Source organism: Saimiri boliviensis, chromosome 3, assembly GCF_048565385.1.
Source record: "Saimiri boliviensis isolate mSaiBol1 chromosome 3, mSaiBol1.pri, whole genome shotgun sequence".
In the NCBI taxonomy this organism is placed as follows: Eukaryota; Metazoa; Chordata; class Mammalia; order Primates; family Cebidae; genus Saimiri; species Saimiri boliviensis.
This window is the reverse complement of record NC_133451.1, coordinates 76,134,391-76,161,091: the sequence shown is the minus strand read 5'-3', so window position 1 is coordinate 76,161,091 and position 26,701 is coordinate 76,134,391. Positions and strand designations below refer to the sequence as shown.

General features: G+C 39.4%; 1 protein-coding gene across 6 annotated transcripts in view; it reads left to right on the top strand.

Annotated features, from left to right (window-relative positions):
* LIN54 (lin-54 DREAM MuvB core complex component) overlaps positions 1 to 26,701 on the top strand; it is a 94,372-nt gene that overhangs the window by 53,387 nt on the left and 14,284 nt on the right. For all 6 annotated transcript variants that reach the window (XM_074396370.1, XM_039468569.2, XM_074396371.1 and 3 more), the window contains one exon: positions 18,472 to 18,688. In XM_074396370.1, the coding sequence (XP_074252471.1) occupies positions 18,472 to 18,688 (217 nt within the window). The remainder of the gene's footprint in view (positions 1 to 18,471; positions 18,689 to 26,701) is intronic.

Genomic DNA, 26,701 nt, shown 5'->3' with positions numbered 1-26,701 from the left:
TTGACTATTATATGTCTAAATGTATATTGTGTTTCGTTGTTGCTCATTTCTTTTTAAAATATATATTCTGATTTGAAGTCTTCTTGGATCTATGATTTGATGTCTTTCACTTTCAGAAAACTTGGCCATTTTTCTTCAAATATTTCTTTTTTCTGTTTTTTTGTTTTTTGTTTTTTTTTTTTTAGGTATAAGTTTTATTACAGGATTCTGACAGGGAAGAGTAAAAATGAAAAGTACTTTTTAACCGAGATGCAGTTGCTTACAAGTAGAGAAAGAGTCATCCCTATTATACACCTATCCCATTTTATCAAACATATACTAGGAGACTAGTCATTAAGTTCTTTGTCACAGCAAAGAAAGTTAGGAGGGTATTGACCTTGAACTGGTCTGCGTTTGTTAGGCAAGTCACATAAACTAAGCCTGGCTCATCTAACCCGTGGCCCACAGGCTGTATGTGGCCCAGGACAGCTTTAATGATCCTAAATATATATGCACCCAATACAGGAGCACCAGATACATAAAGCAAGTTCTTAATGACTTACAAAGAGACTTAAGACTCCCACACAATAATAGTGGGAGACTTTAACACTCCATTGTCAATATTAGACAGATCAGTGAGACAGAAAATTAACAAGGATATCCAGGACTTAAACTCAGAGCTGGACCAAGCAAACCTAACAGACATTTATAGAACTTTCCACCCCAAATCCACAGAATATACATTCTTCAAATATTTCTTAAACCTTTGATATTCTCTTCTCATTTTTAGACTTCAGTTTCAAAGATGTTAGAGTATTTAATAGAGTTCCACAGCTATTGGATGCTCAATTCTGTTTTTCTCCCTAGTTTTTTTAAAATTTGTATTTCAATTAAGATAATTTTGATTGATGTATTTTTAAATTTATTAATTATTTTCTCAGTTGTTTGGAGTCTACAGATATGCGTATTAAAGACTTCTTCATATCCGGGGTGTGTGTGTGTGTGTGTGTGTGTGTGTGTTTAATTTCTAGAATTTTCATTTGGGTCTTTTTTTTTTTTTTTTTTGAGATGGAGTTTCGCTGTTGTTACCCAGGCTGGAGTGCAATGGCGCAATCTCAGCTCACCGCAATCTCTGTCTCCTGGATTCAGGCAATTCTCCTGCCTCAGCCTCCTGAGTAGCTGGGATTACAGGCACACGCCACCATGCCCAGCTAATTTTTTGTATTTTTAGTAGAGACGGGGTTTCACCATGTTGACTAGGATGGTCTCGATCTCTTGACTTCGTGATCCACCTGCCTGGGCCTCCCAAAGTGCTGGGATTACAGGCTTGAGCCACCGCGCCCGGCGGGTCTTTTTTTTTTTTTTAACTACCTACTTACCTGTCAGGTTACCATTTGACGCTTAGAATTCCTATCTCTCTGCTGAAATTCCTGTTATATTCATTATCTGTTGTCTGTCTTTCCTACTAGCTCGATTAATATATTAATCATAAAGTCCTTATATGATGGTTTTAACATCTGGATCATCTCTGAGTTTGACTCTCATTTTATTACCAGAATGTCCATCTGGATTTTATGTTTAAAAATAAACTTTTTAAAGTTTATACCACTACAGTAGAGAAACCACATTCTATTAAAGTAGGTGGCTTAGTGCAAAGAGTGAATCCAGGTTAGTGATTCACACCAAAACTGCTAGAAAAAGTTGAACTTATAGAGAGCTGAAATTCAAGGGAATATAAAGGTTTGCTTTGGTTCTGTGGGATTGGGTCAAAGAAATGAGGATTAAGCTAGATGTAATGGCATGCACTTGTAGTTCCAGCTATTTGGAAGGCAGGCGTGGGAGATGGGGATATTGCTTGAGTCCAGGAGTTCAAGGCTATCCCGGGCAACGTAGCAAGACTCCATATCCAAAAAAAGAAAGAAATGAGGGTTAGGTTCCTAGAGAACTCTTTCTTTCCCATTAGTAAAGGTCTTATGGTGGGTAAATATTACTAAAATATAGGGCCTGGTCACACTTTATGTAATGTTGATGATTATATTCTTTTTTTTTTTTTGAGATGGAATCACTATGTCACCTGGGCTGGAGTGCGGTGGTGCAATCTCGGCTTACTGCAACCTCCATCTCCGGGGTTCAAGCGATTCTCCTGCCTCATCCTCCCAAGTAACTGGGACTACAGGCATGTGCCACCATGCCCAGCTAATTTTTTTTGTATTTTTAATAGAGGTGGGGTTTCACCACGTTGACCAGACTGGTCTCGAACTCCTGACCTCAGGTGACCCACCCACCTCGGCCTCCCAAGTGCTGGGATTACAGGCATGAACCATTGCACCTGGTCTTCTTAATGTTTTTATGGTGAACATAAATGTATCTTTAGAAAGTCCTTTTTACTTTTGAGAGTCTATGCAAATTATCCTGGACATCCTTACATTTACTTCATATTAGTTTTGCTCTCCTACCCAGGGGATAACTCTTATTTTTCACCCTTTATTTTTGCAACAAATCTTTCCTGTTTGTCCTTCCTATGGTAAGTAATGAACCATCACATAGCTGTTTTGAATGAAGAATTTACTTGACTGCTATATGAAGAATTTCAGGGTGTAAGTTATGTACAGATGCTTAAGTAAAAATTTTTACTTCTCTGATTTCTGTGACCAATATATCTTCTTGAACAACTCCTACTTCTAGGTCTTATAGCTTGAGTAAAATTCTTTGAAGCTTTTGTAATTAAATTCTAGATTCAACATTTGGCTATAGTTGCATTATCATGTGTTTATCCATCCTTCCATCTAGTAATAGTCTTTTGTTAAAATGCATTTCAAATAAGCTGCACAAATTTAATATACTTCTCTCCAAATAGTCTATCAAGCATATACATTAGACTTTACTATTTGTTTAGAGAGGTTTTTTTTAAGGTTAAAAAAAATTTTTTTTAAATGTTTATTTGAAATAGGTTCTTACTCTATCACCCAGGCTGGAATGCAGTGGTGTGATCTTGGCACACTGCAACCTCCACTTCCTGGGTTCAGGCAATTCTCCTGCCTCAGCCTCCTGAGTAGCTGGGATTACAGGCACGTGCCACCATGCCCAGCTAATTTTTTGTGTTTTTAGTAGAGACAGGGTTTCACCATGTTGACCAGGATGGTCTCGATCTCTTGACCTCGTGATCCACCCGCCCTGGCCTCCCAAAGTGCTGGGATTACAGGCTTGAGCCACCGTGCCCGGCCTTCAGTAAAATTTTTAATGATGTAATATATTTGTACAAATTGTTATTTGCATTACTTTGGTTAATTGCATACAGTAATTGTATTGTTAACTCCATCAGATAAAATAACTTTGAGCAGTGTTTTGTTTTTTTGGGGGGGGTTTTGTTTTTTTTTCCTAGATTGGATTTTGCTTTGTCACCCAGGCTGGAGTGCAGTGGTGTGATCATAGCTAATTATAGCCACCGACTTCTGGGTTGAAGCAATCCTCTTGCCTCAGCCTCCCGCATAGCCAGGACTACAGGTGTGCACCACCATGCCCAGCTAATTTTAAAAATTTTTTTGGAGTCTCAGTCTTGTGTTGTACCCAGGCTGATCTCAAACTCTTGGCCTCTAGTATCCCACCTCAACCTCCTGAGTTGCTGGGATTACAGACATCAGCCACCACCATCGGCTCTAGAGCAATGTTTTAATGTTTTTAAAATTTCAATTTATTTACATCTCTTGTTTCAGGGAAGTATGATAAAATAATTTCAAGCATAAGAATGTTACATTAGGATAAAATTTTTAGATAAAAATGAAATTCAAATGTAAGTTCACAGAAAAGGAAAAATACAAATTTCTGACTATTAGAGAATGGTTTATTTTTAAAAACATAGAAAATAGGCTGTGTGCAGTGGCTCACACCTGTAATCCCAGCACTTTGGTAGGCCGAAGCAGAAGGATCACCTGATGTTGGGAGTTCGCACCAGCCAGGCCAACATGGTGAAACCGCGTCTCTACTAAAAATACAAAAATTAGCCAGGTGTGGTAGCACATGGTTGTTATCTCAGCTACTCTGGAGGCTGAGGCCAGAGAATCACTTAAACCCAGGAGGTAGAGGTTGCAGTAAACCAAGATTGCACTACTGCACTCCAGCCTGGGTGACAGATCCAGAGCAAGACTCCATCTCAATTGGTCAATCAATCAATCAATCAATAACAAATTTTAAAAATAGCAATGGTGGGCATCAAATCATTATGTTGATTTGATTTTTTTGACTGCACTTTAAAAAGTGATATAGCAGTTTTATTTTTAATTGCTAATATTTACAGTAGGCCAGAAATGAAAATAGGCTGGAAATTACAATTGGATAAGTGATATTTCCAGTCTTTCTGATGGTTATCTCCATTCCAGTGAGCTGGAAGGGGAAAAGACATGGAAAAGGCACATACAGGAAGCTTTTATGAACCAGACGTAGAAGTATGCGTATTGCATCCATTCATTTCACTAGCTAAAACTCAGTTGCATGGCCCTCCCTTATTGTAAGGGAGACTAGGAAATATAATCTGGCTGTAAGCCTAGGAAGCAGAAGAAAATATGGATTTTGGTTAACAGCAAGCAGTCTGTAGAATAATCATCTGTGTGTGTGTGTATGTATATATGTGTATGTATATATATATATATAATGCTATGTGAACACAGTTAAATTGGCATTAGTTGTACAAAGAACTGGGAGCCTGAACAATGGTGAAGGCTTCCTGTTACAAAGAGACACTCTTCCATTCTGTAATTATCAGTGGCTATGAAGTATTTATTGAGGTCTCTGTGTTCCCTGTGCTTACGTGGAACAGCTTGCGATGGTTCGGCAGACAAAATTGAATGCAAATAAAACAATGAGTAATGAGATAGGCACTAAGTTGTGTGGTATAGACTAGGTGATATAAAAGTACAGAGGAAAGAGGAAGAGAGAAGTTCTGGTATTCCTTCTTTCACCATTCAAAAAGTATTTGAGTGCTTACTATGTGATAGGGGCATTTTTTATTCTCTTTTTGGGGAAACAGTAGAGAGCAAAAACAGATACTCAGAACCTAAAGTCTGGGGGTGGGGGAGGGAGTATGACAGAAATGAATCAGATAATTACACAAACATCCAAATTTACGAAACCAAGAAAAGATACATTATGTCATGAGATCCTACGTAAAGGGATTCAACTATAGTTGGGATGGTTAGAGAGAGCATCCTGAGCTAAGGTTTTCTGTGGGTATGATTTAGAGTAGATGTCAGCCTCATGAGTGAAGGACTGGAGCTGAATCAGATATGTACACATGGGACATAAAGATCACTACTCTGATTTGGAAGTATGAATTGGAAATGCTTTGGAGGGAATAGAGAGAAATTAAACATAGGGTCAGATTAGGGCTAATCTTCAAAATGAAGAACATTTAGTCTTAATTTTGTCATTATATGAAGACTCCTGGGATGTTTCTGAGACAAGAGATTTAATAAAAACATGAAAATAAAGTTTGCAAAATATTAGGCAGTGTCTGTGTGGTGGATTCAAGCTTTGTGAATCAATATCTGTTAGAAATTGTGTGGTGGGCAGGTAGGGACTGGAATCATAAAGCTTACTTTCAGTGTGTTTTGCAAATATCCCAGCAGGAAGTGATATGACCAATGACAGTATTGCAAAGTTGAAAGAGAGAACAGATTTGGGGAAATGGTTTTGGAAGTTGATTGCTTTTGCTTTTAGCTGTGAAACCGTTAGGTAATTGAATTGTGGTGATAATGAATACAATTTGAATAGAATGGGATCTATTTTGCTAATAAATTGACCAATTGTAAGATCAGTAAGAATTGTGGAATTGATGGGACTACAAGTTATAGGTTCTATTGATTATGTTAATGAATTTTTTTTTTTTTTAATAGTTTCAAAAATTGTTATCTTATATATAGGTCCTTATACCAGTACCCATTAGCCAGGATACAGAAGTAGAAGTGGCTGGACACAGTGGCTGAAACCTGTAATCTCAGCACTTTTTGGGGAGGTTGAGGTGGGAGGATCACTTGAGCCCAGGAGTTTGAGACCAGCCTGGCCAGCATTAGAGAGACCCTGTCTCTATGTTTTTTTAAGAAAAGGAAGAAAGACCGCCCTCCCCCACCCCCCCCAAAAAAAGAGGCAGAAAGAATAAATGAATGAGAAATTCTTCTTTTTACTGTATTATATATTGGTTTTGTTTTATGCATTTATATATTATGTTTATTGAATACCTGTGGGGTCCTGTTCCCTTTTATTATTATTTAAATGAAATGGTCTTACTCTGTCACCCAGGTGGGAGTGCAGTGGTGCGATCACAGCTTACTGAAGCCTTGACTTCCCAGGCTGAGGTGATTCTCCTGCCTTAGCCCTCCAGGTAGCTGGGGCTATAGGAGCACAACCCCATACCCAGTTAATTTTTTTGTGTTTTTTGTAGAGACAGGGTTTTACCATGTTGCCTCAGGCTGGTCTCGAACTCCTGGGCTCAAGTAATCTGTCTGCCTTCCACTTCCAGAATGCTGGAATTACAGATGTGAGCCACAATGGCCAACTGTTACTGCCATATTTTTAAAAACACTCTTCTCTCCCCCACCCCTTTTTTTTTAGTTGAGATGGGGTTTCAGCATGTTGGCCAGGTGAGACTATGTCTCAAAAATATAAAAAACACTCTTACTATAGAAATTTAAAATATAGGCCGGGTACGGTGGCTCAGCACTTTGGGAGGCCAAGCTGAGTAGATCACCTGAGGTCAGGAGTTGGAGACCAGGCTGGCCAACATGGCAAAACCACATTTCTACAAAAAATAGAAAAAAAAAAAAAAAAAAAATTAGCTGGGCATGGTGGCAAGTGCCACTTGGGAGGTTGAGGCAGGACAATCTCTTGAACCCGGGAGGTGGAGGTTGCAGCAAGCTGAGATTGTGCCATTGCACTCCAGCCTGGGTGACAGAGCAAGACTTCGTCTCAAAAAAATGTTAAATATATTAAAAGATTCATGCCGGGCGTGGTGGCTCAAGCCTGTAATCCCAGCACTTTGGGAGGCCGAGGCGGGTGGATCACGAGGTCAAGAGATCGAGACCATCCTGGTCAACATGGTGAAACCCCATCTCTACTAAAAATACAAAAAATTAGCTGGGCATTGTGGCGCGTGCCTGTAATCCCAGCTACTCAGGAGGCTGAGGCAGGAGAATTGCCTGAACCCAGGAGGCGGAGGTTGCGGTGAGCCGAGATCATGCCATTGCACTCCAGCCTGGGTAACAAGAGCGAAACTCCATCTCAAAAAAAAAAAAAAAAAAAAAAGATTCAAATAGTAATTAATCCCCATGTACCTTTCATCCAACTTTGAAATTACCAGCTTGCCTATTTTATGTCCCTCTGCTTCTGATTTTTTAAGTTAATTGTGTCATTTCATCTGTAGATATTTATGTATTAAAAAAAATAGGGGCACTATTGGAAAAAACAAAACAAAACAAAACCCACAGTCTTTTAATTTCTTTTTTCTTTCTTTTTTTATAAATGAGATGAGGGTCTTGCTGTGTTGCCTAGGCTGGTCTCGAACTCCTAAGTTCAAGTGATCCTCACACCTTGGGCCCCCCAAAGTGCTGAGATTACAGGCATAAGCCATCATGCCCAGCCCCTTTAATGTTGAATTCAATACCTAGTGTTCACATTTCCCCAGTCATCATATATCTTTTTTTTTTTTTTTTGAGACGGAGTTTCACTCTTGTTACTCAGGCTGGAGGGCAATGGCGCGATCTCGGCTCACCGCAACCTCTGCCTCCTGGGTTCAGGCGATTCTCCTGCCTCAGCTTCCTGAGTAGCTGGGATAACAGGCACGCGCCACCATGCCCAGCTAATTTTTTGTATTTTTAGTAGAGGCAGGGTTTCACCATGTTGACCAGGATGGTCTCGATCTCTTGACCTCGTGATCCACCCACCTTGGCCTCCCAAAGTGCTGGGATTACAGGCTTGAGCCACCGTGCCTGGCCATATATCTTTTTCACTATGTTTGAATTGAGATCCAGTTCTATATGTTTATTTTTACAAATTTGAAAATGATTGATATTTCTCTTAGTTTTATCTCTTTTTTTCTTGTTGTCTTTTATCATGTGTTTTGCAGATATTTTCTCTCAATCTGTGGTTTGTCTGTTTATTATTTTATTTTTTTGAGACAGAGTCTCGCTCCGTTGCCAGGCTGGAGTACAGTGGTACTATCTCGGCTCACTTCAACCTCTGACTCCTGGGTTCAGGTGATTCTCCTGCCTCAGCCTCCCGAGTAGCTGGGACTACAGGTGTGTGCCACCACGCCCAGCTAAGTTTTGTATTTTTAATAGAGACAGGGTTTCACGTGTTGGCCAGGATGGTCTCAATCTCTTGACCTTGTGATCCTCCTACCTTGGCCTCTCAAAGTGCTGGGATTACAGGCATGAGCCACTGCACCTGGCCTATTTTATTTCTTAATTTTTTTTTGAGACATAGTCTGACCCTGTTGCCCAGGCTAGAGTGCAGTGGTGAGATTTCGGCTCATTGCAACCTCAGCCTCCTGGGTTCAAGTGATTCTCCTGCCTCAGTCTCTGTAGCAGCTGGGATTACAAGTGGATGCCACCAAGCCCAAATAATTTTTGTATTTTTAGTAGAGACAGGATTTCAACATTTTGGCCAGGCTGGTCTTGAACTTCTGACCTCAAGTAATTTGCCTCCGTTGGCTTCCTGAAATGCTAGGATTATAGGCGTGAGCCACCATGCCTGGCATGTTCATTCTTTTAACAGTATATATGTATTTAAAATCATGTTTCTTTAATCATTTAACAGTGATTTTTGCAAAGTAGTTTTTAATTTTAATGAAGTTTGACTTAACCAGTTTTTTCTTTCATGGATTGTGCTTTTGGTAGTGTATCTAAAAAGGTAGAGCTACACTCAAGGTTACTAAGAGTTATCTTCTAGGAGTTTTATAGTTTTGCACTTTATGTTTGGGTCTGTGAACCCTATGTGAAACATGTAAGGTCTGTGTCTAGATTCCCTTTTTTGCATGTAGACCCTCTCTTATACCAGCACCATTTGTAGAAAAGACTATCCTTTCTTTTTTTTTTTTTTTTTTTGAGATGGAGTTTCGCTCTTGTTACCCAGGCTGGAGTGCAATGGCACAATCTCGGCTCACCGCAACCTCCGCCTCCTGGGCTCAGGCAATTCTCCTGCCTCAGCCTCCTGAGTAGCTGGGATTGCAGGCACGTGCCACCACGCCCAGCTAGTTTTTTGTATTTTTTTAGTAGAGACGGGGTTTCACCATGTTGACCAGGAGGGTCTTGATCTCTCGACCTCGTGATCCACCCGCCTCGGCCTCCCAAAGTTCTGGGATTACAGGCTTGAGCCACCGCGCCCGGCAAGACTATCCTTTCTTACTGAATTGCTTCTGGTGCTTTGTCAGAGGTCAGTTGATTATGTTGGGTGTGGTCTGTTTTTATGTTCTCCTGTTAATCGATCATTTTCAGTCTTTGCCAATTTAACTGATTAAAAGATCTCATATACCAGCCTGGCCAACAGGGTGAAACCCCATCTTTACTAAAAATACAAAAATTATCTGGGCATGGTGGTGTGCCCCTATAATTCCAGCTACCTGGGAGGCTGGAGGCTCAGGTGAGAGAATCACTTGAACTGGGGAGACAGAGGTTCCAGTGAGCTGAGATCGCACCACTGAACTCAAGCCTGGGAGAACGAGACTCTGTTTTATAAATAAATAAACTCACATAAATTTATATTTTTAAATATTCATATTTGTGTCTTCTGGACTCATCTTCCATGCCTATTGCATTGTCTTTTTTCCCTTTTGTTCTTAAAAAAGTCCATGGTACGTTAAGGAACTTGTTTCTTTGTTATTAATGCGGTTACAAATATTTTTTATCAGTGGCTCGTTCTGTATAATTTTTTTCCTTGCAGAAATTTCACATTAGTCAAAATTTATTCTCTTTATGTATGAAGTTTTAGTTTTTGAGTCACACTTAGATAAGTCTTCCTTACTCCAATATTTTATCCATTTTTAAAATCATCATTTAGTTTTATGTTATTTTTTCACATGTAATATTCCTTTAGTACAAATTAAGTACAGAAACAGACTTTTTTTTTTTAACTTTATGAAATGGTTAAATTGGTATTTGATTTACTATTATTTTGATCCTGACTGACTTTTTTTGTTTTGTTTTTGAGACCGTCTCGCTCTGTCCCCAGGCTGGAGTGCAGTGATGCGATCATGGCCCACTGCAGCTTTGACCTCCCAGGCTCAGACCATCCTCCCACCTCAGGGCTGGGACTATAGGCACGTGCCACCTTGCCTGGATAATTTTTTCAGTTTTTGTAGAGATGGGGTTTTGCCATGTTGCCCATACTGTTCTTGAACTCCCAGGCTCAAATGATCTGCTCACCTTGGCCTCCAAAAGTGCTGAGATTGCAGGTATTACCCATTGCACCCAGCCAATCCTGACTTATTTTCGTAGCTCACCTTGCTCAGTGAATATCTGTTCCTTCCTTCCTTCCCTCCCTCCCTCCCTCCCTCGCTCCCTCCCTCCCTCCTTCCTTCCTTCCTTCTGTTTTTTTAAGACAGAGTCTTGCTATGTTGCCCAGGCTGGTCTTAAACACCTGGCCTTAAGTGATCCTTCCATCTCAACCTCCCATGTACCTGTGATTACAGGTGTGAGTCACTGTATCCAGCTATGTTTTCAATTTTTAAAATTGTGGCAAAATATACGTAATATAGGATTTACCATCTTTTTAATACAGTTCAGTGATATTAAGTACATTCATATCGTTCTGCAAGTATCACCACCATCCATCTCCAGAATTGTTTTCTTCTTGTGAAACTGAATTTCTATATCCATTAAACAGTAACTCCCCATTCCAGTCTGGCACTCTGGCTCAAGCCTGTAATCCCAGCACTTTGGGAGGCTAAGGTGGGAGGATTGCTTGAGCCCAGCGGTTCAACACCAACCTAGGCAACATGGCAAGAACCCCATCTCTACAAAAATTAAAGACTTAGCTGGGTGTAGTGATGCGTGCCTGTAGGCCCACCGGCTTGGAGGCTGAGATGGGAGGATCCCTTGAGCCCAGAAAGCCAAGGCAGCAATAAGCTATTATCGTGCCACTGCTGTCCAGGCTAGGCCACAAAGTGATACCTTGGCTGTAAAGAAATTAAAAATAATCCCTCATCTCTGCCCCCAGTCTCTGGCAGTCACCATTCTACTTAATGTCTCCATAATTTTGACTACACTACCTCATGTAAGTGTAAACATACAATATTTGTCTTTTTTTGATGGGCTCATTTTGCTTAGCATAACCTCAAGGTCCATCAGTGTTGTAGCATATACATCAGAATACCCTTCCTTTTTAGGGCTGAAAAATATTCCATTGAATATACATACTGTATTTTGATTAGGTATTCATCTGTCTGTGAACACTTGGGTTGTTTTCATCTTTTGGCTGTTGTGAATAGTGCTGCTATGAACATGGGTTTACAAATACCTCTTCAAGGCCCTATTTTTTCATTCTTGTGAGTACAGTGTGTATTCCAAAGGAGAATTGCTGGATCGTATGGTAATTCTGTTTTTACTTTTTTGAGGAACTGACATACTGTTTTCCACAGTGTACTATTTTATATTGCCATCAATAGTGCATAAAGATTCCAGTTTCTCCACATCCTTACCAACACTTGTTTTTAATAGTAGCCACCCTAATGGCTGTGAGGCTGTATCTCATTGTAGTTTTGACTTGTATTTCCCTAATAATTAGTAATGTTGAGCACCTTTTTATGTGCTTATTGGCCATTTGTATTTCTTCTTTGGAGAAAAGTCTTTCCAAGTTCTTTGTTCATTTTTAAATTGGATTGTTTATTTTTTGTTACTACGTTTAGGAGTTCTCTGTATATTCTGAATGTTAATCACTTATCAGATACACAATTTGCTAATATTTTCTCCCATTCTGTGGGTTGCCCTTTAACTCTGTTGATAGTGTTTTCTGATGCACAAAATTTTAAAATTTTCATGATGTCCATTTCTCTGTGTTTTTGTTTGTTTGTTTGTTTTTTGGATTGTCTGCATCTTTGGTGTCATATGCAAGAAATCATTGCCAGACCCAATGTTGTGAATCTTTCCCCTGTGTTTTCTTCTAAGAATTTTTTTTAGTTTTAGCTTTTACTTTTCAGTCATGGATCTCTTGTGAGTTCATTTGTGTATAATTTGTCAGGTGAGGATCCAACTTCACTGTTTTGCAGATGGATATTCATTTTTCCCAGCATATTTGTTGAAGAGCAAGCCTTTTCCCTGTTGAACAATTTCAGCACCCTTGTTGAAAATCATGTGATCATGAATAGGATTTTTTTTTTTTCTTAGGGTTCTCTGTTCTGTTCTATTGGTCTATACTAGTTCTGGTTTTACTTTTTAGGTTAAATCTTAAATTTATTTGGAATTGTTAAAAGGAATGAGGTATAGGGATCAGCTTTTTTTTTCAGACCCCATAGCTAATCCGTATTATTATCATTCTTCATTGGTTTGAGATGCCCACTTTCATCATAAACTTTTTTTATATATGAATTTAAAAAAATGTATTCCTTTGATCTTTAGCACTCTGTTCTTAGGCTAATCCCATACTATTTATTTGCCCTATCTTGATAAATATGTCGTAATTCTTAGGAGAGCTGATTTCTGATCATGATACCTTATAGTTTGTCTAATTTTGCTTGATATCATCATTTGACTCTTTCTATGACGGCTACCATGAATACTAAAACACCCCATATAAAGTACTCATCCATGTCACTGTAATTCATAGCCATGAATAAAACATAAGTTGGATTAACATCCATGGAAAACTAGCAAATGAATGGCTTATACCTCTTTTATAATATTTCGCCAGTCAATAAATCAGTGCTGAATGTTCTCGTGCATCTCAAGGTTCACTCTGTCATTGGTCATGTAATACATTTAGTATTTATCTTTTCCTGCTTTACCATTTGTCTCTTTTTAGCTTGAAAGTATTTTAAAGCTTGCAAACTTGTTTCCTGCTAGGTTTATTTATTTTAATAACCTAAAATTTGGGAATTATAAGGTAAACATAGTTTTTCTGTGATGATAAGCTGTATAAACAGTGTCACAATTCTTAAAAAGTATATTTATATGTATCTATACAAATTCAGCGTTTTTGGATATTAGTTAAGCCATATCTCTATGTTTTCACATCTGCATATCTACACATATGTATTTTGTCAAAATCACTACGTAAAAGAGAATATTCGTTTGTGAGGACAAAAGAAGAATGTTTTATTCCTCCTTTTCTTTTATGTAAATCAGCAATTAAGTAAGGACTTAATTGGCATTTGCTAATGGGAAACTAATGATCCAAGAAATTATCTTAATATATAATTATATTAATCTTTAAATAGAAATGGCTCAGGAAATAGCACAAATAGAAATGTCTTGCAAGTCTGCCCTTGTTTTTGAGGGCAGTCATTTATACATGTTAAACATAGCTATTCTGAATCTAAATTAAGATATTTGCTTTTTAGTCCAACTCTTAAAGATGTTATTCAGGAAACAGAGATAACTACAAATGAACATTTTTTATTGAATGCACATGAGCTATTTTATGTAATGGGTATTTTCAAAGAGACGTTTACATGTAGTTCTTTGCAGGCCACTATAATTGAAGGAAGGGGCCAATTTGTGAATTCTCTCAAGCAATGAAATGTATTAAATCATTCTGCCTTCAGTTTTTAACTAGTAACTTTTATATGTTACTTAGTTTTTTAGATGCTAAAAAATGTGGTTTGATAAGTGGTTGCTAAGGGTTAGGGCTGGGAAGAGAGTGTTACTGTAAGGATAATGCAAGGGAGATTCTTTGGGGTGATGGAAGAATTTTATTAATATATCTTGATGGTGGTGTTAATTACATGAATCTGTACAAGTGATAAGATTACATGGACTAATACATCAAAAAAGTGCACATAAAATCTGGTGAATCAGAATATGATCTGTTCTGTAGTTTAGTTAATAGCTTTGTGCTGGCCAGGTGCAGTGGCTCACACCTGTAAGTCTAGCATTTGGGAGGCTGAGGCAGTCCCATCACCTGAGGTTAGGAGTTTGAGACGAGCCTGGCCAACATGGTGGAACCCTGTCTCTACTAAAAAGGCAAAGAAGTTAGCCAGGTGTGGTGGTAGGCACCTGTAATCCTGGCTACTTGGGAGGCTGAGCCAGGATAATTGCTTTTACCCAGGAGGCGGAGGCTTCAGTGAGTTGAGATTGCACCATTGGACTCCAGCCTGGACAAGAGTGAGACTCCGTCTCAAAAAAAAAAAAAAAAAAAAAAAAAAAAAAAAAAAAAAAAGTTTGTGCCAGTTGTCAATTTCCTGGTTTTAATAATGTCAAATGGTTATTAAGATTTTATTCTGTTCAGGGAAGGATACATGAGAACTCTGTGTTAGTTTTATATGACTTCTTGTAAGTCTAAAATTATTATAAAATAAATTTCTTAAAAATGCAATTTATACTTCTATTTAATACACTAACACTTTTGTGTGTCTTAGAGGCAGATGTGTGACTTTAGTTCTTAGAGTTCTTGAGGACTGGATGTTATTTGCATTTATTCAATCATTTAATTACTATTAAGCATCTACAGTAGGAGGCAGTATAAATATTTTGGTTAAGCAAATAGTCATTTGAGTTAGATCTGTTTCAAAGCCTTTCTCTACTAGATTTTAGTTGTGTGACTTTGGAGAATTTGCTTAATCTCGCTGAGCTTCTCCATCTAAATTGGGCATTGTTGATAATCTGTATCAAAAATGATGATATGAATAGTGACTCACATTTACTGAACATGTACTATGTGACATGTTATTTGCACTTTGTATAATTTAACTCGTTTAATCCTCACAGTTCTATGAGAGAGGTACTGTTTTCATATTTTCAGAAGTTTAGTCGCTTAACCAACATCAGCCAACTAGGAAATGGAGATGCCTAGATTAAAACTCTAGCAGTCTGGATTTTCTGCTTTTGACTATATAGACTAGCTTGTTGCACTAAGCCTTCCACCAAGTACTAAAAAGCAGAAGGAAATATATTTCACTTTGGGAGGCTGAGGCAGGAGGATCACTTGAGGCCAGGAGGTTGAGACTAGCCTGGGCAATACAGTGATGCTTGGTCTCTACAAAAAATAAAAATAAAATTAGGCAGGCAAGATGGTGGGCTCTTGTAGTGTAGCTACTTGGGAGGCTGAGGCAGGAGGATCACTTGAGCCCAGGAGTTTGAGGCTGCAGTGAGCTGTGATCATGCCACTGCCTGCACTCCAGCCTGGGTTACAGGCTGCATGTGGACATTCTGTTATACCAGCATCATTTGTTGAGAAGACTATCCTTTCTTCACTGAATCGCTTCTGGTGCTGTGTCAGAGGTCAGTTGTTTGCAACGGGTGTGGTCTGTTTTTATGTTCTCCTGTTAATCGGTCATTTTCAGTCTTTGCCAATTTAGCTGATTAAAAGATTTAATATACCAGCCTGGCCAACATGGTGAAACCCTGTCTCTACTAAAAATACGAAAATTAGCTGGGTGTGGTGGCTTGTGCCTGTAACCCTAGCTACTCTGGAGGCTGAGGCAGGAGAATCACGTGAATTCAGGAGACAAAGATTACAATGAGCAGAGATGGTGCCACTGCACTCCAGCCTGGGTGACAGAGGGAGATTTCATCTCAACAACAACAAAATAACTCATACAGCTTGATAGTAGAAAAACAACCCAATTAAAAATGCAAAGGACCTGAACAGACATTTCTGCAAAGATATAGAAATGGCCCATAGACATATGAAAATGTATTCAACATCATTAATCATCAGGGAAATGGAACTCAGAGCCACTATGAGATGCCACTTCACACACATTAGGATGGCTACTATCAAAAAGTTAACAGATAATAAATGTTGGTGAGGATGTGGAGAAAAAACAGAACCCTTGGATATTATTGGTTGTAGGAATGTAGATTGGTGCAGCTATTATAGAAAACAGTGTGGAGGTTTCTAAAGAAATTGAAACTAGAACTACTACATGACCCAGCAATCCCTCCTCTGGGGATATGTTCAGAAGAAATGAGATCACCACCTCATGAAGATATCTGCACCTTGATGTTTTTTTTGCAGCACTGTTCACAATAACCAGGATATGAAAACAACTTGTTGACAGATGAATGAGTGAAGAAACTGTAGTGTATATGTAAAATAAAATATTACTCAGCCTTGAAAAAGAAGATCCTGCTATTTGCCACAACATGGATAAATCTGATGGGCATTATGCTAAGAGAAACAGAAAGAAAAATGTTGCATGATCTCACTTACATGTGGAATCTGGGGGAAACAAAACGTTCAAATATACAGACATAGAAAATAAAACAGTGGTTACTGGGTGGGTGTAGCAGAGGAACTAGGTCAGAGGATGTAGAATAACATGTAGGATGAACAAGTATAGAAATTTAATATACAGTGTGAGGACTATAAGTAATGAAATTGTACTGTATTTGGTGTTCCTGCTAAATAAGTAGATTTTAACTGCACTTGTCACAAAAACAAACAAAATGGTCAACTATTCGAGATGATGGATTTATTAAGTTGCTTCATTATAGTAACATTTACATACATTTTGCTATATGTATCCCATACATCATGTGATATATCTTAAATATATACAATCAAATGTACCTTTAGAAGAGCAATAGAAAAATGTATACTAAACAAACATAGCTAAACCAGCCCCTGTACTGTGCCATGCCTTAACTACCTCATAATGTGATTGTTAGATCAGATAATCTTCTATAGAATTTTTAGTACTGTCCTCCATACATATTAAGTACCCAGTAAATAAAATTCTTATGTTTCAAGACCTTGTTTCCTAATGTTCTTAGTTTTTTCCCCCATTTTGAGTGGATATAGTAAGGACTATGTCTTTTGCACCATTGTATGTATTTGCCTCATATGTTGCTTGATTTTTCTGTAGCTTCCATATTTATACATTTAATTCTTTTTCTTATTCTTTCTGTTTTCATTTAATTTACTGACTGCTGTGGCTGCTGTTATCTCTTGTTTTGAATCTGCTTTTTGCTTATGATAATGTGTGAATGATTTTATGCAGAAATAATGTCTTCTGTAATGTTTCTGAACTAAATGGCATTCTTTTTGTTTTCTCCTGGGCTTTTATGAAAATTTTCAGAATTCTTGTTTCATAAATTATTATCCATATAGTGAATACAGATTTCCTCCATCATATGTCAGTTGTTTTAACATGAGAGCTTTTTATAGAATAGATGGGGATGTAATTATTTATAAAATAATACTAAATATCTAGTTAGAGAATCTTTGATCCTTTGCATTGTATGACAGTGTGTTGTACATTGGTTAAACAGCAGTTAGGGACTTCTCAAAAGACTATTGTGTTTTGCTCTGCCTATGATGTTTCATTTAGCTTTTCGGTAATTACCATTGCCTTTTGTTGGACCAAAGAAAAGAATGAATATCAGTCTTTAATGTTAAAAATAATTAAATCATTTTAATCAATTAAAATGACTGTGACTCCCACCTGTAATCCCACCCTTTGGGAAGCTGAGGTAGGAGGATTGATTGCTTGAGTCCAGGAGTTCAAGACCAGCCTGGGCAGCACAGGGAGACCCTGTCTCTACAAAACAAAACAAAACAAAATTAAATTAGCTGGGCATGGTACCTGTGGTCCTAGCTGCTCAGGAGGCTGAGACAAGAGGATGGCTTGAGCCCAGGAAGTCGAAACTGCAGTGAGCCGTATTACACCACTGCACTCCAGCCTGGGTGACAGAATGAAACCCTGTCTTTAAAAAAAATTGTATTGACTCAGGAAATACAAAACTAGTTTCCCTAGACAAACAGAACTGGTAATTTTGGACTGAATTTGGCTTACTGCCCATATGCTGCTAGGTACTTTTATACCTGGGGAGTGGTAAGCCTTTCAGAATTTACTGAACTTAATAAGGGTATCAGGTAGGCTTTTCTTTTTCTTTTTTTTCCATTAGAACATGGGAATATAAAATTTGTTGTGCTTATTTTGGTGTGTAGTAATAATGTCAACTATCTGTATCATGTTTTCTCAATATTGAATATGGGGTTTAATTCTGGGAATTTTAAAATAATTCTTTTGTGATAAACTTTGCCTGATACTAACAAAATTGTCTAAGTACTTGCAAATTAAGTAATAATTTCTTCATAGCAAGTCATCTGAAAAAATGGACTACCGAGGAAGTTAACTACTAAAGATGGAAGGTAGAACTCATTAATTTTGGTTTTATTTCTGTATTTATTACCATTCTTTTCATTTCTCTTTGAACAGGTTGTTCCTTTCAGCAGCTTTTGATGAAATACAGGAGCATACTTTGTAACTTGAGCAATTGCTATAAATTAAAAGTAGTAAGAAAGTTACATCCAGATTAATGACAGCCATGTTATGTTGTTTAATAGGCAGTGAAATCAACTGTGCAGACCATCACTGTTGGAGGAGTGAGCACATCACAGTTTAAGACAATTATTCCTTTGGCAACTGCTCCCAATGTCCAGCAGATTCAAGTGCCTGGAAGCAAGTTTCATTATGTCCGACTTGTTACTGCCACATCAGCCAGTAGCTCAACCCAGCCAGTTAGTCAGAATCCCAGTACAAACACTCAGCCTCTTCAGCAAGGTTAGTAACCATTTTTTTTTTAAAAACAGTAATTCATGCTTTTAACATGATTAAAGAACATTTGTCAATTTCTTGCCGAAATCCTGATGAAGAGTGGCATTTCAACTGAGTGTGAGCCAGTAACTGCTGCAGAAAGCAGTGAAATAGAATGATAGTTGTGTGTAACTGTAATATTCTTTCTGCTAGAAGTTGGTACACCGTGTGCTATTATACCAGATAATAATAATTATTTGTTAATTTGTGGTTAGCCATTTTATTACTGGTTTTAAAACCTACTGTTTATGCCAGTGAGATACATTTAGGTGGAACCAAATTATTTGCTAAACTATAAAGCCCCTTGATAGGTAGGGTTTGGGTCAGTTGAAATGACAAATAGGCAAGGTATAATTAAGAACTTAATATCACTTTCAGCTTTTACTTACTTTGAATTTATAATTGCTAATAAAAAAGTGATTAAGGCCAGGCATGGTGGCTCATGCCTGTAATCCCAGCACTTTGGGAGACCAAGGCAGGTGGATCACTTGAGGTCAGGAATTCGAGACAAGCCTGGCCAATGTGGCGAAACCCTGTCTCTACTAAATATACAAAAATTAGCTAGGCATGGTGGCGGTGCCTGTAATCTGAGATACTCGGCAGGCTGAGACAGGAGAATCGCTTGAACCCAGGAGGCAGAGGTTGCAGTGAACTGACATCGTACCACTGCACTCCAGCCTGGGCAACAAGAGCAAAACTTTGTCTCCAAAAAAAAGAAAAAAAAAAAAAAAAAAAAAAGTTTAAAAGGCCAGGCACGGTGGCTCACACGTAATCTCAGCACTTTGCGAGGCCAAGGTGAGTGGATCAACCTGAGGTCAGGAGTTCAAGACCAGCCTGACCAATGTGGTAAAACCACGTCTACCAAAAATACAAAAATTAGCCAGGTGTGGTGGCGTGCACCTGTAGTCCCAGCTAATCAGGAGACTGAGACAGAAGAATTACTTGAACCTGGGAGGTGGAGTTTACAGTGAGCCAAGATTATGCCACTGTACTCTAGCCTGGATGACAGAGCGAGACTCTGGCTCAAAAAAAAAAATGCCTGAGTGCAGTGGCTCAAGCCTGTAATCCCAGCAATTTCAGAGGCTGAGGTGGGCAGATCACCTGAGGTCAGGAGTTCAAGACCAGCCTGGCCAACATGGTGAAACCCTGTCTACTAAAAATACAAAAATTAGCCAGGCATGGTGGTGGGCACCTGTAATCCCAGCTACTTGGGAGGCTGAGACAGGAGAATCACTTGAACCTGGGAGGTGGAGGTTGCAGTGAGCCTCAGATCTTGCCATTATTGCACTCCCGCCTGGGGAACAAGAGTGAAACTCTGTCTCAAAAAAAATAAGTGATTAAAAAGTTTTATTTATTTTGCTTGGTTGTTATTTTCCCTAAAGGATATTCCTATTTGTTGTCCTATTTTCTGTTTGTGTTTAACCCTTCTTACCACCGGATACACATCCACAGACACATAAATAACCTTTTTCATATTTATCTACTTTTCTAAAAATTGAGGGATGTGAAAGGATCAGAATAGTTTATAGTTTATGGCTTAAATTTTTCCTTGGAAGTGTTTTATTGTTTTATATATATATATATATATATATATATATATATATATATATATTTTTTTTTTTTTTTTTGAGACGGAGTTTTGCTCTTGTTACCCAGGCTGGAGTGCAATGGCGCGATCTCGGCTCACCGCAACCTCCGCCTCCTGGGTTCAGGCAATTCTCCTGCCTCAGCCTCCTGAGTAGCTGGGATTACAGGCACGCACCACCATGCCCAGCTAATTTTTTATTTTTTTTATTTTTATTTTTATTTATTTTTTTTTGAGACGGAGTTTCGCTCTTGTTGCCCAGGCTGGAGTGCAATGGCGCGATCTCGGCTCACCGCAACCTCCACCTCCTGGGCTCAGGCAATTCTCCTGCCTCAGCCTCTTAAGTAGCTGGGATTACAGGCACGCGCCACCATGCCCAGCTAGTTTTTTGTATTTTTAGTAGAGACGGGGTTTCATCATGTTGACCAGAATGGTCTCGATCTCTCGACCTCGTGATCCACCCGCCTCGGCCTCCCAAAGTGCTGGGATTACAGGCTTGAGCCACCGCGCCCGGCCTATTGTTTTATATTTTAACAACGTCAAGAAGCAGTTGATGGCAAGTGAATGATATATTGTTTATCAAAAGTAAATAAAAGAATTAAAGACAAGTTGGTTACTCTTTGATTTTTACTAAGAGATCAGAGGTTAGGTTGGGTACAGTAGCTCACGGCTGTAATCCCAGCACTTTGGGAGGCTGAGGCGGGAGGATCTCCTGAGATCAGGTGTTTGAGACCAGCCTGACCAACGTGGAGAAACCTCATCTCTACTAAAAATACAAAATTAGCTGGGCATGATGGTACATGCCTGTAATCCCAGTTATTTGGGAAGCCGAGGCAGGAGAATCGGTTGAACACAGGAGGCAGAGGTTGCAGTGAGCTGAGATCGTGCTGTTGCACTCTAGCCTGGGCAACAAGAGGGACACTGTCTCAAAAAGAAAAAAAAAAAAGGAAGAATACAACCTATTTATTTCTCTTTCAAATTACTGAAGGGAGAAAACAGAGTAAGCAGTATTTTAGTACATACCCTATTAAATTAGACACAGCAATCAGTTATATTTTCTAATTGTTTTAAAAACTGAGTTTGAGGCTAGATGCTATGGCTCATGCCTGTAATCCAGCAATTTCAGAGGCTGAGATGGGCAGATCACCTGAGGTCAGGATTTCAAGACTAGCCTGGCAAAGATGGTGAAACCCTGTCTCTACTAAAAATTTCAAAAAAATTAGCTGGCCGCCATGCCACACGCCTGTAATCCCAGCTACTCAGGAGGCTGAGGCAGGAGAATTGCTTGAACCCAGGAGGTGAAGGTTGCAGTGAGCCGAGATCGTGCCACTGCACTCCAGGCTGGGTGACAGAGCGAGACTATCTCACAAACAAAAAAAAAACACTGATTTTGAAATAAAATCATTATCATAATATTCTTAATGAGGGGAAAAATGAAACATTAATATTGCTGACTAAGGGAGTCAAATTTTATATTCTCTCAATACTTAGCAGGGTACTGAGAGAAGTGCTGTAAGTCTAGTCTACTTAGGTAATATGATGATAGAAAGCAGTCATTGGATACAATTGATTGTATTTTATGTGTGTGTTTGTATGTGTATAATAGTATGCTGAGAATCCATATGATGGATTGAACCTAATTAGTGTTAACAACTTATTCATTAGCAAGAATGTGCCTTTGGTATAAGTAAGATAAAGGAACTGAAGATCCAAGGAGAGTAGAGGAATAGGGTGGACATTTCAGAATTCAGTATTGGCTGGGCATGGTGGCACATGCCTATAATCCCAGCATTTTGGGAGGTCAAGGCGGGTGGATCACCTGAGGTCTGGAGTTCGATACCAGCCTGGTCAACATGGTGAAACCCTATCTCTACTAAAAAAATACAAAAATTAGCTGGGTGTGATGGCACACACCTGTAATCCCAGCTCCTTTGGAGACTGCTGCAGGAGAATCACTTGAATCTGGGAGACGGAGGTAGTGAGCTGAGATCGCACCACTATACTCCAACCTGGGCAACAGAGCAAGACTGTCTCAAAAAAAAAAAAAAAGTTCAGTATTGACTGGTGCCTTCTTTTCCAGCTTTAGGCCTGCCTTTCTGCCTCTCTCTACTTTTTCTCCTTGCCTCCTGGCAATCCCTCACCACTCTTCTGCTTCCCTGCTGCTTTCTCTTTTGCTTTCCACCTTGAACATTGCCTTACTGTTCTCCCCTATATCTCTCTGCCTTCTTCACCTCACTGTCTACCTTCTTCCCACCCAGCCACCTACATGTACTGCCCATGTGATTTCTCTTATATCCATCTATATTTTTCTGTTTTTGTTCCTGTCCCATAAAAGATCTGGGTATATATAATATATACTATTTCACAGGAATACAAGTTAAATACAGTTTTTATTAGTTACACTAAATATTTGTTCTAGTTCATCAAATATATTAATGTCTCTTTATGAGGGATTTACTTGAATGCCAAAGGGACTTGGGGTTATCTTGTACATTTCCCCCCGAAAGTTGTACAAGAGCTAATGTTCAAAGACGCCACCATGTTAATTGCTGGCTTAATGGTAGGCAGCGTATTAGAAGAACTCAAGAAAGTGCTTGGTTAGCCTTTTCAGAATATAACCTATCACCTTGGTGAGGGAGGAAACCAATTTAAGAAGTTAAAGCCGGGCGTGGTGGCTCACGCCTGTAATCCCAGCACTTTGGGAGGCTGAGGCAGGTGGATCACAAGGTCAAGAGATCGAGACCATCCTGGTCAACATGGTACATCTCTACTAAAAATACAAAAAAATTAGCTGGGCATGGTGGCGCATGCCTGTAGTTCCAGCTACTCAGGAGGCTGAGGCAGGAGAATTGCCTGAACCCAGGAGGCAGAGGTTGCGGTGAGCCGAGATCACTCCATTGCACTCCAGCCTGGGTAACAAGAGCAAAACTCTGTCTCAAAAAAAAAAGAAGTTAAAAAGTCTCAAACATGTGCAGGTACAGTTTCTGAAGTTTGGGAAGAGGCTATTCTAAAGGATTGTTCAGAGTTCCTGCCAAAGACTTTAGTCTAAACAATTTTTTGCCAGCTTCTGTGAAAAATGAAGTAGTATTTAATAATGTGTGCCAAGGTAAGGAGGAGGAGAAATGCAGACAGTTGACTTAGTTACTTATCATCCCCTTCCCTTGGTGTTTTTTAGTATTCTGTTTTATGATCACTTGATTGTATATTTTCCTCATTCCCTGGGCTTCAGTTAAAACTCAGCATGTAAGTGTCAAACCTATGTAAATTTGAGTTTCTAAGTTGTTTTTTTTTTTTAACCCCAGGGTTGTATGTGTATACATGTGTGAGGGCAGGGATAGTCCCCATTTAATGTGATGTAACAGGTCACCTCCTTCCCGGTTATTTCTCGGGACCACCGAGAAGTTTTTAGATTGCTCTGGTCATTGCTCTCACTTCAGAATCACTACACTGTGCTTATGGAACAGTGACTGTCATCTCTCCCAGGGGCAGGTGGTGGAAGGAGTCCACTCTCCTGTGTCCCAATCAGAAATTCAGGCTCTCCTTTTTATTCCTTCTAGCATTGCTGAGACCAATGTACAATGGTGATTATAACTTTGCTAATGCTTAAGAACTGAGGAAAATTAGAACAGGAACAACTTTAAAGTGGGTAGCAGATGTCACACTGCTCCTGTATTTCATACAGGAAAACAGTCATACACTGTTTTTGTATAACAACTTTATTGAGATGTAATTCACATATACCATAAAATTCACCCTTTCAGAGCATACAATTCACTGGGTTTTAGTATATTCACAAAGTTGTGCGACCATCACCGCTAATAACATACTCTCTTTAGACGTCTTTTGCCTCCTTCCTTCTCCCTAGTTTGTCACCTTGCTGCAGTGGCCTGCTGCCTCTTAAATCAGAGAACTCTAAGGTTCTCTTCTAGGACTCTCAACTTTTTTACCTTTAGCCATCATCCTTCCAGTCCCCATGAAAAGTAAAAAAATACATTGCTATCACAGTAGCCTTTCTATCCAAGGAAATTTATTCCTTTTCATTTTGTTCAGAGTTCTCTCAACCTGTCTTTCACACCAGGCTCCAGGCCTTACTTTTACATCAATAAAACCTGAAGGCCGGGCATGGTGGCTCAAGCCTGTAATCCCAGCACTTGGGGAGGCCGAGACGGGTGGATCACGAGGTCAAGAGATCGAGACCATCCTGGTCAACATGGTGAAACCCCGTCTCTACTAAAAGTACAAAAAAATTAGCTGGGCATGGTGGCGCGTGCCTGTAATCCCAGCTACTCAGGAGGCTGAGGCAGGAGAATCGCCTGAACCCAGGAAGCGGAGGTTGCGGTGAGCCGAGATCGCGCCATTGCACTCTAGCCTGGGTAACAAGAGTGAAACTCCAAACTCCGTCTCAAAAAAATAAATAAATAAATAAATAAAATAAAATAAAACCTGAAGAGATGTCATTTCTGTCTTAAATCTCTGCTTTTAATAGTGGAAATGGCAGTAGGCAGTTTTTAAAATTGCACTCCTTGTTGCTCCAAACATACACGTCTAGTGCCAGCATCTTTCCTGAGTTTCATCCCAGTATTTCTCTATGTCAAGTTTCATCCTCCCTTTAAAACAGCTCATCCTTGAGTTTTTAGTTCTAATAACTGTCATTTTCCTGGTCACTTGAAAGCTCTGCAGTGACTTACATTTTCTTCACTTATACCTACAGTTCCTACTATACAGTGGTGGGTAAAATTGTATTCCTTTCACCTACACTAAATCTTTTGCACCTGCTCTCTCCTTTTTTTTTTTTTTTTGAGATGGAGTCTCGCTCTATCGCCAGGCTGGAGTGCAGTGGCACAATCCTGGCTCCGTTTTCCACCTTCAAGCAATTCTCCTGCCTCAGCCTCCCAAATAGCTGGGAGTACAGGCATGCACCACCATGCCCAGCTAATTTTTTTTTTGTATTTTTAATAGAGACAGGGTTTCACCGTGTTGGACAGGATAGTCTCGATCTCTTGATGTCATGATCCTCCCGCCTTGGCCTCCCAAAATACTGGGATTACAGGCATGAGCCACTGCGCCCGGCTGCTCTCTCCTTTTTATTCTCATTGTTGTCACTCCATATCAGACCCTCACTTTTTTACACTCTTCTGACTTTTCCCTTGCAACTCCATTCTGTTTTACACACTGCTGCCCAATACAATTAATTTTTCTTTTATTTCTGTATAACTTCTGTTTTTTAAAATCCCTAGAAACTGCTCATTGAGTACTGAATTTAAAATACAGAATAAATACACAGAGTCCTACCCTAACATGCAAAGTCCTCAGTAAATGTCTGTAGCCTGCCTTTTTCCCTGTGTTTGTTAACCCCAGGTATTAGCCAAACTGGTTTGGTCACCAACATTTGTGAATATGCTTTGCAACTTCCCCAGATTAAGCCTCCACTTCTCATGCTTCTGTCTCTGCATGAAATGCCCTTCTATACCTGGAGCAGCGGCTCACGCCTGTAATCCCAACACTTTGGGAGGCCAGGGCGGGTAGATCACGAGCTCAGGAGTTCAAGACCAGCCTGGCCAGGATGGTGAAACCCTGTCTCTACTAAAAATACAAAAATTAGCCGAGCTCAGTGGCACGCACCTGCAATCCCAGCTACTCGGGAGGCTGAGGCAGAATTGCTTGAACCCAGGTGCCAGAGGTTGCAGTGAGCCAAGATCACACCACTGCACTCCAGCCTGGGTGATAGAGTGATACTCTGTTTCATTTAAAAAAAAAAAATGCAGAAATGCCCTTCTCCAGTCTGTGTGCCCTCCATTCAGCTGACCTGTTGATTGGGGTCCATCTCAGTACTCTGTCCTCCATGTGCTTTTTGTTTACTTCCATCCTCTGCCAATTTTATATATATCTTCTTTCCTTTAAACTCTGACAGTTCTTCATGTATCTTGTTTAATAATATTTATTTTATTTGGGCACCTGCTTAATCGGCCGAACTCCCTGAGAGCAGAGGTCTAGTGCTTTAGCTTTCCTGAAACGATGGCCACAATGCCATTTATATAGTAGCAGCAGTTGTAACAACAGTGATGGCAGGTAATATTTAGTGAGCATTTACTATTTGTTAGGCAGTGTAATGATCAATTTTCCTGAATTAACATACATTTAACCCTTATATGCCATGAAGTAGATACTCCCCATATTGCAGATGAAGATACAGGCAAAGACAGCCTAAGTGGTTAGAAAATGGCAGGACTGGGATTTTAATGTCTTGGGTCTTACAGCTTTAGAGCCCATATTCTTACCTTTTTGGTGTGCTGCCTTTTAGTATTCTGTAAATATGGAATTACACTGGCTGGGCGTGATGGCTCATGCCTATAATCCCAGCACTTTGGGTGGCAGAGGCAGGTGGATCACCTGAG